Genomic DNA, 15,337 nt, shown 5'->3' with positions numbered 1-15,337 from the left:
CCAACTGCCGTTGCTGCATAATTTCTTCTAGTCTTAAATGGCTGAAATTAAGGGGAAAGAGCATTGATCTGCCATGTGGGAAACACTGCTGTACACCCATGCATTTGCTGCCTTTCCCCAGCCTGATGCCATGAACAGTAGATGGGTTCGGGAGCTGTAGTTCTGATAGATCTGAAGGGCCCTAGATTAGGAAAATGCAGCACAATATGCTCTTACTGTAAAACATGGATCTTGCCCAAACTTCAAGCCTACCAGAATCAACTTTGGGAGACAGGATGAGACTTGGAAAAGCAATTTTTTTAAAAAAATGAGCTGGTGGCTGCTGTTTCATATCATCTAAGTAGCATGATACATTACTACAGTGTTTTTCAACCTTAGCAACTCTAAGATGTGTGGACTTCAACTCCCAGAACTGAGAAACACTGCATTATAACATCTGAAAAAACGGATCCCCACTGGAGGAATTTAGTCTAAAACTGATTGCAGGAAAGGCAAATAGATATATACGGGTATATTTTGTCCTGAGAACAAAAACTTGGCAAATAGCTTGGAAAAAGGCATCTGGCAGAGCAAGGAGAAAATATTCTGAGAGGGCTGCAGAAGGCTGCAGTTGTGAGTTAGATGAGGGAACATGAGAGCAGAGATAAGGAAAGGGACTGTGGGAGTTTGAAGATAAAACACAGCGAACTTCTGTAACAGGACAGGAAGAAAACATGCCTTTTCCTTTCCTCCATGACCACAACTCATTTAAACAATGATTCTTAAAAAGATCTGCCAGCAGATTCAGCAATTAAATCCCATCCAACTTTAAACCCAGAGGGGACTTTCTTTCCTTCTATTTGAACGAAGATGGAGAAGGCACACATATACACACACCCCACCACATATATTTCAATTACCATTTGTGCATGTAAATAAAACTGCACTTTAGTTATTTGATAAATGAAATAAAATGACTTGATTGCACTCTCATGCTGAATTAGCCATTAAAATTGAAGCAGCCCTAAATATTGGGGTGCTTTCCCCCATCCCCCATCCTTTTATTTTATCTCCAGAAACACAAAGAAAGCATGGTTCCTATATTTACAGGTCCCAGAGGAATGCAAATTACATTTGCCTTTTGCATGAAAAATTAGAACCTCGCAAAGTATTTTAAAGGCACAACATTGGATTATCATCCCTCAAAGCTTATGCAATAATTCTTATGTTTTAAGAAACAGTAAGCTTTGTTGTTATTCTTTTCTCTCTGGAAATTCTTGAACGCATCAGTCCTATCCCGATGGAGTTGAATTCGTCCTCATAAATAGTTGCTCCAAATATGGGGCAAATAACCCACAATTTCTTAGTAACAAATGCAAACAGGATGTCAGGCTCAAAAGGTTGAAGTGGGATCTCTCCAGTTTGCAAACGTAAAAGCTATCCGTTCCCATTTTGTCTTTCTTTAGCCTTTTTTAAAAACTTTCTCGCTTCTTCCCGCTTTTTCTTACTTTCTTGCTTCTTGGGATGGGGACCGATAGGGCTGCATATCCGGGGGTTTTTTCCGCCCCGTCGCGGTAAGCAACAAGCATTTACTTTCGATATCAGGTCTCCAAACGGAAAGGAAGAGGAAGCATTGCGCAGGGGTACGTCGCAATACCCCCGAGCGACGCGAAACTTGACCATGGCTTTTAAAAAAATGTCGATCTCCTTCGGATATTTCGCGTGCCTGTTCCTGTATCTGCCGTCTGAGCGTGAGTCACTAGAAACCCGAATCGCACCCACCACCCCCGGGCTGAGGAAGGTGCCGGTGCTGGGAAACGTTCGCTGGGAGCGAGGCGAGGGACGGGAGAGGGGCGATATTGTACGGGGCGGAGGCTTTTGCGCTTTCCATCCCACTCTCACGTTCTCGGTGGAAGAACTTTTCCCTCAGTTAATTGTTCACAGGAAAAACACGCAGCGGAGTACCGGAGGCACTTGCCACGAGCCTGGCGTGCAAGCCGCACAGCGCGCTCCTCTCCTGCGCTCACGGGGATCGGTGACAGCAACTCACAGTCCTTTTGTCCAGGAGTTGTTTCAGGGAGCGAAAAAAGGACCTTCCACACACCCGCGGCTGCTATCCTGTCTCGTCTCCATTTCCAGATTAGTTATTTATAAATGCGTTAGAGCAGCGTTTTTCAAACCCGGCGACTTTAAGATGTGTGGGCTTCAGCTCCCAGAATTCCCCAGTCAGCATGGGGGTGGGGTTGCAGGTTTGAACGCTGCCTTAGGGGCGGAGGCTGCATGGTACACTTGGGGTTCAGGGGTGTCCGCAACTGCTGTCCCCACTTGCCCCAGCTCCAGTTTGTGGCTGGCCTGCTGCATGTCTGAATGAACAGAAATTACAACTGGGTGGAAAAGGAGGCATTTGCCCTGGTGAAATTCTGTTTGTTTTCTCTTCTTTAACAAGTTTACTGATGGGCCAGAAAAAGTGAAAATGGGAACACTTCGGGGGTGGGGTGGGGTGAGGTGGAGGCACGGCAAACTGAAGACATCTTCGGAAAGCAGAGACAATGTCTGGCAGAGATCAAGGAACCGGTGAGTAGACCGGCCCCTTGGAACCTCTCCGAATAAGGAGAGGATAGGAGATTGCCCACATGTGCTCCAGATGGCTGCTTCTCACAAGGAGACCACCGGACAGCAGTTTTCTGCAGGTTTGAGCACCAGGAGATGATGGGATTGGCCATCTTGGCAGAGGCTTTTCAAGGACACTAAGTTCACAAACCTCACTTTCTAATCCCTTTCAGAAATTGTCCATTAACCACCTTAAAGCTATTAGAGACCTTCGGAACAAGTTTATCTTTGACTCTGAACAAAAGAAAAATTAATTACAGGCTTAAGAACTTAAAGAATTTGAAATAAACAGCAAATAGCTAAATAAGATTTTGATCAAAGAAAGTTATAAACGGATTAAGGGTCCAGATAAATTTGGAATATTGACTTTTACTATAAGTTTTGGAATTAACTACAAAAAATAAATAACTTTTCATGGGAAACAGATTTATTCCGGCTATCCTGACTATTGCATCTCATAATAAAAGATAAGTGATGATTTTAGAAATGGGATACTAGAGGAGACTAAAAATTTTAAGCAGAAGAAAAAAAAATACAAGCCTGTTTTTGATGTCAGTTAATACTGGGACTTACAAAAATGACACAAAACATTATGACATCGGAAATATTAAAGGAGATCTTTGAAGAATGGAGCCAGACATTAGTAACTACAATATCAACACTGTCAGTAATGATGTCTGCTTCTATGGATAGACTATGTCTAAAAGATGGTAATGAAGGAATTGCAGATGTGGAACAAATTTTATCTGACAAGACAGAGAAGATACAGAATGTGAAACTACAAATGACAGGGCAAGAGAATGATTGGGAAAAGGATGCTTTACTGGATATACAAAAGAAACTGGCTGAAGTTTTAAAACTTAAAAGGGAAATACAAATGATAAACCAAGAGAATGGCCTGGAAAATGTTTTCTTATTGGATCTACAAAAGAGGCTTGTTAAAGCCTTGAAGAAACCTGTGTGCTGGATAGAGAAGAATTGAAGAGAAATCAAATCCTACAATATTTGAATGAACTAAAGGTTAAGACTGTTAGAAGTAAAAGGAAGGATTTTATGCTGGCATTGGGATGGAAAAGTGGATGTTTTATGGGTTTGCTTAGAAATAAGGGATGGGATATGGGATGAAGAGATATATTTGTGTAACTTTGTAGGGGATGAAGAGTTACTAAATTTGTATAGTACTTGTAATGAAGGTTGGAAGTCACTTCTTTATATATTTTCTTTTTCTTTATCACATTCTTTTCTTTTTCTTTTTTCATGCACTTTTTATTCATACTATTCTTTTTTTCTTTCAGTTTAATTTATATTAGTTTTTACTATTGTAATCAAAGTTCTTAATAAAAATTATTTAGAAAAAGAAACGTGAAAATGGAAGGCCTTTTTCTTTTTTAACCACATAAAATTGGCAAGAGTTCTGCCACTTCCCCTTTTCAGCCCAAGTGACAGGAAGAACACAGTCTTTTTCTGTCCTGAAGTGACTGCCCCTGTTTGTGAAGGTGTCAAGTATAGGCTTAATCATGGATGGTTTAACAAGGGAAGCCACGTGTCCTCCCACCCATGAGAAGGAAAGTAATTGGTGCTTGCTTCTCCAGCAGGGGTAGGAGAGGTAAACAAGCAGGGGAATCACCATCACTAGGACCCAAACTGGGGGATCCGAATCTGGAAGGAGGTTTTTTAAGCAGGTTGTAATGATTGCCCATTCAAAATCACTATCAGACTCACACAAGGTTTTCATGGGTTTAATGAATAGAATGCAGGATCACAAGCAAAGCTGAGAATAGTGAAAGTGTGGGATTTCTTCCAGTAAAAACCCAAGCAGTGTCCAGTCCCTCCCCCCAGAGTCAGTACAATTCCATTCTCTGCAGGTGCCCCTAACGGTTCCTGCTGGTCTGCGGGAAATGTCCTTGACAAGGCAAGATAACCCAAACATGCATTCTTCACTCCTTGCATCGCAGCCTGGTACAAGGGAACAGAAGCAGCCCCCTCCTGTACAGCGACCCATGTCAGCACCAGCATGGCATGGGAACAGGTTACGATGTTTTCCAGGAACATTGGAACAGGGACCATGACACAGGTTTCATTCCCAGCTGGTTTATGCATGAGAGTCAAGGAGCTTAAAGTTGCAGTGTAGAAAAGCTGTTAACTGGCTCTCTGAATTACAGGTAGTCCTCGACTTGGGACCATTCATTTAATGACGGTCCAAAGTTACGACGGCCTCAGAATGGGTGCTTTACGGCCTATAAAGCACTTCTAAACATTGCAGAATGTTGCACCACCACACCCATGGTCACATGATTGCATTTGGGGTGCTTGGCAGCCAGCTTGCATTTACAACCAGTTGCAGCATCCTGCAGTCACATGATTGCATTTTGCAACTTTTTGCCATTTTCCAGCAAAAAACACCTATCGGGGAAGCTGGATTCCCTTAACAGCCACCATAAAAATGGTCGTAAAATCGAGTCCAGTCACATGGTGACTCAACTTATGACCGCAGTGACTTAGGATGGAAATTCCAGTTCCAATTGTGGTCATAAGTCGAGGACTGCCTGTAATTCATTTTTTGTGCTCATACCATATGTTGAATCCCAATTTAATCAAAAGACTGGGTTCATGTAACAAGCTAAGCTCACATGCTAAGGGGAAATGTTTCAAAGGCTGCCAGAGTCAGCAGCAGCATGAGAGCCTTAATAGCACTGTGGAGCTGACAGTGCCCAGTATCTTGCCAGTGGCTAATGCAATGGAATGGCAACTGTCCCAGCTTGGTGGTCATTTTTGGAGACTGGTGGCAATGGGGACCGGTGGAGCAGAGTCCTTGATGTGATGGAGGGCTTGAATTCTGCTAGTTCTTGTTTCCTTGATCATGCCCAGCTGAGTAGGGCTTGCCACCTGAACACTGGCAGGGTTTCCTTGTTAGGCTAAGTCACGATTTGTTTATGCCCCTTTGAAGTGGCAGCTCTTGGCACACTGTTCAAGTCTCAAGAGATGCCCTCGCTTAGAGGCGATCATTAGAAAATAGGAGATCAGACCTGTCCCTGAAATAATATTTTACTGCTACAGATAATGTGGAAATAGATGACGACTTTTTGAAGGAATCTTTCTTCACAAAACTACTCTTCACATGAAGGATATATATTATAGATCAGTGTTTCTCAAACCTCAGCAACTTTTAACTGTGTGGACTTCAACTCCCAGAATCCCCCAGCCAGCAGGGTTGGCTGGGGAATTCTGGGAGTTGAAGTCCACACAGCTTAAAGTTGCTGAGGTTGAGAAACACTGGCATAGACCCATCCTACTTATGTATTTTTTTTTATTTGTCAGACTTACATGCCTGATAGCACAATAAATCTAGTACAACTAGATCAAAATGAAACAAAACTACAATAAATAATAGTCATACCCTAACTAATTAAGAAACTAAATAAAGAAATAATAACTTAACCAATAAAGGCTCATTACAGGTGGTGCACTGTGCACTATCCGGAAGAGCTGGGTCTTCGCTACCTTCACAAGGCCATCACTGAGGGGCCAGTCTGCCTTCTGAAGAGGTGCCATAATGAAAAAAAGAACATTTTCTGGCTTCAACCCCTCCCCAAAACTTGGGGACCGCAAGCAGTTTCATGGGAAGATCTCTTCAGAGGGGTTGATCTCTACAGAGAAGATCTCTCCTCTCAGCTGTAATAGGCAATCCCGAATTTAGCTAGATGCCAGGCCACATTGTGCTTTGTGTTGATTTTCTAACAGTCCTCCTCCTCCTTGTGTTTATCTTTCAGGGGCAACTTTGACCATTACGGTCCCTGAAGACACAATTCAAGCCAAACCAGGCTCCGATGTTCTGCTGCCTTGTTACATTGAGGAGCCTTCTGGAAACCTAGACCCCAAACGCCTGGCTGTGATATGGCGTGTGGGTTCTGAAGTTATTGCTAGGTATGAAGATGAATTTGAAGCCATTCGCCAGGGGGCAAAGATGACTCCTGAAGAACTGAAAAAGGGCAATGCCAGCCTCCTACTTCCAGATGTGGAGGACACAGATGGCAACACTTATACTTGCTTTGTTATCCACAGCCCTGACAGTGAAAGTAGGACAGTGGAGTTGAGAGTGGAAGGTAAGGGAAACCAAAGAAAAGCGAATGAGGGTCATATGTTAACTTGCAAAATATTTAAAGCATGAATACAACACAGCTTAAAACCCTTGATCTAGACCACAGTTTTACATGTGATTGTTTCCGTGGGGGAACTAGAGGTTGCTGACTGTTAATAATGCTAAGACTGACACAAGGTCATAGTAACATCTACAGTGCCAGTGGCTTTTGCTTGAAAACATTTTCTGTTACTTCAGGGCTGCACAGATTTCTCCCAGGGCACATCCAGATCTCACGTTTAACATGCTTTCCTGCAATTTATGAGGTGTCACAAAGTTCATGAAATTTCCTCTGTTCCTACGGCTGAGTTCTGCTCTGCCATTAATAAGGCTGGGGGTGGCGCTGTCCGAACAGTTTATTATACAGGGATTGGTGGAGTTCCTTGGTGGCAGGAAATGCATCCACCAATCAGTCTCCCTCACTTGGAAGGGAGATTGTGGGCTGAGGGAGAAGGTGAGTGTTCATAGATGATGAAGGCTGTAGGCTTAGCCATGTGTCAGAACCTGATGTACAGGGTCCGTGGGGAGTTTGTACTTCCGCTTTACCAGGAAGATGCTATCTACCCCCAGGTTACCTGTGGTGCTTGATTCACAGGGATGGAATGACGGAGATCCACCCCAGTGGATCAGGCCCGTTACAGAAGTAGCTCTCCCCTTCTGCACGATCTCCCCTCCTGCAGGCCTGTCAGCAGGAGATATCTCTTGATAGGTCACATAGGGAAGTAGGTCTGGCAAAAGCAGAAGGACTCTCACTTCAGCCAGCACTGCTCCTTCCATGTGATCGATTGACACAGCTGTCAACAAGCTGGGTGGGAGCATGTGGGGCAGGGTTTCTCAACCAGGGTTCCATGGAACCCTAGGTTTATGCAAGAGGTCACTAGGGGTTCCCTGGGAGATCACGATTTATTTTAAAAATTATTTCAAATTCAGGCAACTTCACATCAAAAAGGCAAGTTTCATTCTTTATTTTTAGTTTAAGAACACTGTTAAGGCATACATACAGGCCTACACATGAAACAAATATAATAATTTTGTAACTTGTGGCCTATATTTGAGGCTGAATGTGCAGAGGTTCCCTGAGGCCTGAAATATATTTCAAGGGTTCCTCCAGAGTCAGAAGGTTGAGAAAGGCTGGTGTGGGGTCTTCAAGTGGCAGAAGGGACCGCCTGAACAGGGAGGAATATCCTGCTTCAGCCAACAGCCCCCTTGCTATCTATCAACACATCTCACATGTTGGCAGCTGTCGCAGTTTGTCGGAACCAATAGGAGCAAAACCAGACATGTGCCCACACCCAACAAGTGAATACAGTGCTGATTATTGCTATACAAGTTTAGTGCACAGTCTATTTACAAGAATTCCAGTGAATAAATTTGTGTGTGTGTGTGTGTGTCACTGCTATCCATACCATCTGAAATTGTTATCAGAGCTTGCTGTCTGGGGATTAGCCATTATCTGAGCTGGACACCTGGCCATCAAGGAGATTATTTTCAGTACTGTCTTCTTTCTGTTTGAATTTCCTCCCTAGAAAAGTGTGCTTGCTTGATTCACCTGTTAAAATTACTTGCCAGCCCAAATCATCCTTGTGTTTTCAGACCGTGTTCTTTGACTTGCTTATACTCTTTCTTACATTCTAATGCTGTAGTCTCACAGCTTTCATTTTATGTATGTATGAATGCATTTTTAATTTGTGTGGGTGCATGTTTCAGTAAATCCCTAAGTGAACAGACCTGGACACAACCTCTGCCTGGCACAAAGTTAAACACATCTTTCTACACGTTGGAATGTTTATTTGCTACTGTATTTATATGCAGTTGTTTATGGACTCAGAATAAGAAAACTGGATAGGACAGGTACAGGGGTTTAGACATTATTTCAATCAGTGCTACCTCTTTTGCCAGAAATAAGAGCTTTGAAACATACCCTGCAGGAAGCTAACAATCTTTCTATTCTTTTTGGAGTTTTTCCATTCTCTCTTGCAGAAGTCTTCCAGATGTTGACTTGCACTTCTACAAGCAGTATAGCAATAGGTGGATGGTGGGTCACAGTTATTGGCCTTTGTTGCTAATTGAGGTCACTAGACAGTAAGAGTCTCTTCTTCCTCTCCTCTCAGCTCCCCCACACATAAAACTTGGCTCCACAAAAGTGCAGTTGACAAAGCCGAGTACAGTTGCATGTACAGCAACAGATTTTTATCCTGGCAATATCTCTGTGACATGGCTCCGAAATAATAAGATTGTGCAAGGCCCCGAATTGCCTCCTGCTCAGCTCAGCACTGACCGCTTGTTCAAAGTAGAGAGTGTCCTGAAGCTCACACCACAAATTACGGATGCCACTGCCAACTTCTCCTGCCTTATCCATCACCAAGCAATCGAAGGGCCACTTGTACTAAATTTTCAGCTGCAGCTGCAAGGTGAGTATGATGTTTTGCTGTAAGGCGAGCATGACCTTTGCTCAGAAAGCAAGGAGTCCTGGCAGTCTTTCTCCAACTGTCCAACCACAGACCCTTACCTTATTTTAAGTTCTTTCCTAAAATCTGAGGTTTGGGCTGAAAGGCAGTGGCTAGGTTCACAAAATGCAGCAGACGTGGACTTGCACTATTTAAATCATCTTTATTTTTTAAAAAGTCATAATTGTCTGTGTTCATGTGACACACCCAGTTACAGTCCTTAGCTGACAAACCTCATTTGGCTTGGTTATCATGACATCTTAAAGTCAGAACCAGACAAACCACACTGTTGTGTAGTATGAACCAGCCACTGGCCTGTCTTCTCAGAAGGTTCGCAGGTGGCTTTAGACTCAACTTGGAGACATTTTCTGCCTTACGGGTAATGTACTCTTCCAACTCATGTGCATTTAGTGGAAGATGAGAAATTCTTGGGGACTTATATGGGTATATATTCTTGATAGTGAGTTGAAAGTTACCATGTGGTGTGTTATATGTTGTTAGTTGCCATTGAGTTGTTTATGACTCATAGCAACCCTGTGTATAACAACGAAATGCTGTTCGGTCTTGCACCATACGCCTGACTGTTCCAATGTTTGCATCCATTGTTGCAATAATTGTATCATGTAAAAGGGTGTGCACAACATGAGTGTCTGCCAGAGGGGCAAAGGAAGTCACATCTGCCATGATTTCATTGCTATGGCTAACATGCTCATGTCAGATGTCATGTTGCAAGTACTAAATTGTGTCCTTTGCACAATCAGAACATGGCCCGTGTCATTTTGACATCATTGCACCTTTACAGACACAGTGGTGCACAATCTGAGGTCCCAGAGCTACTTGTAGCTTTCCCAAATCATTGGGTGTGGCCACCAGAGCTGTTGCTGTAGGTCAAGAGAACAGGTAGATAAAAACACAAGGCTATTGCAGTAACTGGATGTATCCCTAGTGATTGTTGTTCAGACTGCACATGATAAAAGCTATCATACATTTACCCTCTTGCAGATTGGTTCTTAGAGACTGTAAGTACATTGCTGTTACGCCCTGTTACATCTCCCTCTGTGAGCTGTATTGATAGAGAGCCTATGTACGTCATGCCCACAATGGGCTTTGGCACCATTCCCAGATTGGCATTGGATAGCTGAGCCCGTTTAGTTTGGGTTCAACTGCAGCACAGCTCCAATGTGAGTCTGGGGCTCTGCAGGGCTTATGGGCTGGCTGGTTTCCCACTGGTGGGCATCTGGCCTCTTGGTTTTCTGTAGGATCCAGGAGTCCCCACACTGGGCCCTGAGGTGGCTTTGTGGCTAGTGACCTGCATTCATTTTTTCTCAAACTTGGCAACTTTAAGATGTGTGGACTTCAACTCCCAGAATTCCTGGCTGGGGAGTTCTGGGAATTAAGTCCACACATCTTAAAGTTGCCAAGTTTGAGAAACACTGTTTTAGATGGAAGAGGGGCAGGGACAGCAGCTGGAGACTGATTTTGGCGCTGACTGGTCAGCTGACACAAGCAGACATCAGCTGACCTAGTTCACACAACCGCTGGGACAATGATAATTCCAGGTGGTCGCAAGACCGGCTCCAGGGAGTTGGGAACTGATGTTGGTGGCATGAGGAACTGCCTGTTGTCTCCAGGACTTCAAATGTCCTTCTTCTCTTTGCAGCTCGCCCAACCCTTCAGCTGCTCCTTAAGCCACCGGGAGAGAAATTTGTAGCAGCTGTGTGCAACGTGAACGAATTTTATCCCTCCCAAATCCACATTGAGTGGTTGCAAAATGGAGTGCCACCAACGCAAATAAAGTCTGAGGTACACCGCATGGCCAGTGGGATGTTTTCCATTAACAGTGTCCTCTTCCCACAGAAGAGTGATGTTGCAGTCACTTACGTTTGTCGAGCAGAACATGAAGCTTTGGAGGCCCCACTGGAGCAGTCTGTCGTTTGGCAGCCAGAAGGTGAGGGTGATGGGATTATCCATTCCACCCTTCCGAGTACCCAGAGTACCAGGAATAAATTTTCTCCCTCACCATCTTGGCCCACAGTGACCCCTACAACCCCATCAGTTCTGAATCTTTGGCCATTGGGATTGGCTACTGGACTTGCACTAGGATTTGGATTTGCACTAGGAGCTGGAATAATGTACTGTAAATATACAGGTGAGCCTTCAAATCTAAAGAAACTTAATGGTGCTGATGCAGGGAAGGGGCAAAGCAAAGTCAGTGAGAAAACTAGGCTGAGGAGGGGGCCACAGTACCAATTAAGGACATTTTTTTCATTTTCTCTCCATTTGCAGTCAAGAATACTTCACTTATAGGAACGTGCAATGAGAAAATGCCCCTTCAACAGCAAGGTGAAGAGAAGGTCCATGGCATCACAAAACCCAGGACAGGAGAGACCAGTGGTAAATCAGTGAATCCAGAAGAGTTTCATGATGTGGAGGAACAGAGACTTTGACTGGACAATTACCATACCCATTCCACTGAAGAACGTCATTTGTTTGAAAATAAGCTACAGGTTTCTCTTTGATGATCTGTGTAATACACTGTTTCCTTCCATGGCTTAAGGAAGGCACAGATATGTGAACCTGAGGCATCTACAGAAGGCAACAAGTGGGAATTACCCTTTGGAATAAGCCATAAGTCCCAGATTTCCACTTTTCATTTTTAAAAACCTACAAATTAAGTTATGAAGCAAAACACAAACCCTCCATTCTAGCTATTTATTAGAAAGGGGGGGAAAACCCTGCCTAATTCTGCTTTTTACAGTTTTTAGCTAGGTGGATGCAAAACATTTAGAAATGGAAACACTTCAAATTCGAACTACCCTGTTTCAAGCATGAAACAATTGTTTCAAGGGGGAAAAGGCTGCTTTGATCATTTGGAAGCTTTTCAAACTTGAAACAGTTGTATGATATTCAAAATGGCCTGTTTGAATTCTAAATGTTTTATACACCCCTGTTTTTCAAATAGAGTGGCTATGCATGTAGGCTGAAGCACAAACTTAACTGGGCTATTTTTCACTAAAAAATACTCCCTTATGGGAAGAGGTTGATGCCCAACTTTAAAAAAAAATTCAGAAATGTAGAAGAGATTTTAGTGCTGCTGTCATTGCCAGCTGAGCTTAAATTGAAAAGAATTCATATTCTTTTAAATGAAAACCATATTTTAAAAGAAGAGTGAATGGGTGTAAAGGTAGGGGAAGAGCAAGAAAGTTGTCTTTGGGTAGAATTGATGAGGTCCTGAAAAAAAAGTGAGAAGTTTAAAGAACACGAGGTAATGTATGCAGCATGGATGCAGAAGTAAAGATGGTTTCAAGGTTAGAAAGGTATGGAAAGGTATAATGAGTGTTATTGATGATTAAGCTTCATTCCTGTTTCTTTTTCTACCTCATGCCATGTTTACTATTTCTTTACACCTTTTCTGTGCTTTGTATAAAGTTGCTTAACCCAAAAGACAATATAGTAGCAAGATGTATTCTAAACATAAGTTCTATATGTTTTTTTAAAAATAATTCTACCAATGCATTAAAACCATGTTTATTATTAGAGCCATGTTGCAGAAAGGTAGGAGCAGCGAAGTACCAAAATGTGGGAAGTGCCACTGTAAATCACCTTTTTGAATTCCTGTCCAACATGCCTCAAATACTGGTGAGACAAGACAAGGGCCCTCTCTTGAACATTTTATAACCCAGTGGATTTGTATGAGGAAATACACTATTTCAAATAGCTTGATCTCAAATCAGATGAAGCTTTTAGAACCTGAATAATTTTGGCTGAAAATTTTACCCAGAGGGAAAAATGTGTATAGGTCCCAAGTAATTGAGACATATACCTTTCTCAAGGTTATTTCAACTTCGGTAGACCTGTTGCTTAACCTCTCAGTTACTAAACCCTCCCAAAATGTAGTACAGGGTTTGTTCATTTTAACCACATAGCACATAATCTGCAATTCTAAGAACAAGCATACAGTTGCCAAAGTATGTGTGTGCTGTCCAGAGTTCAAATAATGCAAAAAGCCTATCTTAACTGATGCAAAAACAGCTTACCCATGTTGTGAAAATAAGGTAAACTCAATCCTGGGCAAGTATATCTAACTTCTTTCCCCCCACCTGAAAGAGACACCAGTGCTAATCTCTGCAGAGTGTTCACCAAAGTGCCTAAGGTGAAGGAATTAATTCCTGAATATGTTGAGCCTTTTGCCAAATTGTGTGAGGGTTTTTAGTTACGAAAACGCTGTCACTTAAGGATGTTTTGCTATGTATCTGTCAAAAAATGCAAGAGCAGTGAAGAAGAATGCAGTATTGCTTTCTTGCAGGTATAAGATCCTCTGCAGCCAAAAGCAGTGCCATGAAATACATCTCAGACATGGCTAGACTTTTACCAAGCATTAGTTGCCATTCAAAACCTGTCTTGCATTGTTAATAAACAATCTGTTGATTTAATATTGTATATAGGATCAAAACAGCCTGTTCTGATGTTATTTTTACATTTTTAATTACATTTTATAATGATGGTGCTCATTTTTTAAAACCCTGCTACGTGGCTTCATTTTAAACTTCCGTTTTTTTGGAACAGAGCAGGATGTGTTTAGGATATGTATCAGCCAATGAGGTTGTCATCAGTTTGAAGTCTTACTGTGATAATAGCTATTAAAAGTATATTCAGGGCAGTGCATTACTAAAGGTATTAGTCCCTTTTCATTTATCATTTTACATCATTTTCTGTAGTTTTCCTTTTTTGTTTTAATCTGTAGAAAAGTTTTATTAAATTGGATGAGTTCACTGTTTCCCCACAGGAGAGTGTGGCTGATAAAAGATTGGATGTATGCACATGTGAGTGTTCCTGAAGCAGGTTTTATAACCATAACAGAAAGGAGATTTATATTACAGGAAATAGATTACAGGGATAGACAACACCTATGTCCTACTAGGAGGAGAGTCAAAGAATATACTTTCACTATATGGCAGGTACCTCTATCATTCACCTTGAACAAAGCCTGAATATTACTTACTCTTTCTGTTTATCATCAATGGTTATGCATAGCAGTGATTGGCTGGCAGCTTTGTATAAATCTTAAGTAACTTCTGGAGCATTTTTGTCCAAGCACAACATTTTCAGAAGAAAAATAAACCATCCAGCCATACTTCTCCAGACCAAAAGACATCCCAATGTCCTTACTGTAGATCTGTGTTGATGTCTCATTCACTTTTAGCATACAGCTTGATGTCATCCATGTAGTAGAGGAGGTGGCTGATGGTAGTTCCACTCCTGAACTTACGCAGTCCTTGTGATTATCTGGCTGAGGGTGTTCAGGTCTATGCAGAACAGTGGGGACAGTGTATCACCTTGGTATGTGATGCAGTGGATGGCCTCTTGTGAGAGCTGTTTTGAGTTGACTTCTAGTGTTGTCTTCCACAGTCCCACTGAATTATTGAGGAAGGTCCTTAGTTTCCTGTTGACTTTGTATAGTGCCAAGCATTCACAGATCCATGTGTGTGGCACTGAGTCATAGGCTTTCCTGTAGTCAATCCAGGCTGTGCTCAGATTGGTCTGTCTAGACCTTGAGTCTTGGGCAACTCCTGTGTCTATGAGCAACTGGTGTTTTGAGCCTCAGGTGTTGTTCCCAACACCCTTCTGACCTGTGCCTTGATCTTAGCCTCCAACCCCATTTTCCAGGAGAAGTATGTACTGCTGTTCTTGATCGTGTAGCCAAGCATCTCCAGGATTACAGGAACTGTAGCATATACCAGTTCATTGGTTTGCGTTATGGTGGTCGTAGGGATTGTTGTGAGGGCTCTGTTGGCATCTTCTAGCATATTATTTGATGGAGCTTCTCCACTGAGCCTTGGTAATTGGTCTTGAGGGTTGACTGGCTAGTTTGTCCATGATCTTATGCCTCATATCAGCTGCTATGCACTAATGGGTGGGGTAGGGTGGCAATGACGTTCCAGCTTCAGATGCTGGCTGCACCTCCAGTTGTTCTTCTGGGTCTTCTTGAGTTTGGGATGTAATGTGTAGTTGATCTATCTCAAGTTGTGAGAGCAGCTTCCTCTTCACTTCACACACAGCTTTGGGTTACTAGCTGTTTCTCAGTTAGTGTGGATGCAGGTCTTCTGTCCATCCATAGTTCCCTGATGTTTTATATATCCCCTCTCATTAGATCTACTGTTGT

The 15,337-nt window shown here is 42.6% G+C and overlaps 1 gene segment (V, D, J or C); it reads left to right on the top strand.

Moving 5' to 3' along the window:
- The first annotated feature begins 1,547 nt into the window (after positions 1–1,547).
- Positions 1,548–13,837, top strand: LOC134495576 (Ig gamma-2 chain C region-like). The segment is given in 5 exon segments: positions 1,548–1,730; positions 6,360–6,692; positions 8,839–9,138; positions 10,835–11,323; positions 11,461–13,837. Coding segments are annotated over 5 exon segments (1,353 nt in total).
- Positions 13,838–15,337: the final 1,500 nt, after the last annotated feature.

Source organism: Candoia aspera, chromosome 4, assembly GCF_035149785.1.
Source record: "Candoia aspera isolate rCanAsp1 chromosome 4, rCanAsp1.hap2, whole genome shotgun sequence".
Classification (NCBI taxonomy): Eukaryota; Metazoa; Chordata; class Lepidosauria; order Squamata; family Boidae; genus Candoia; species Candoia aspera.
The sequence above is the reverse complement of the archived record's forward strand: the minus strand, read 5'-3'. Positions and strand labels throughout refer to the sequence as shown.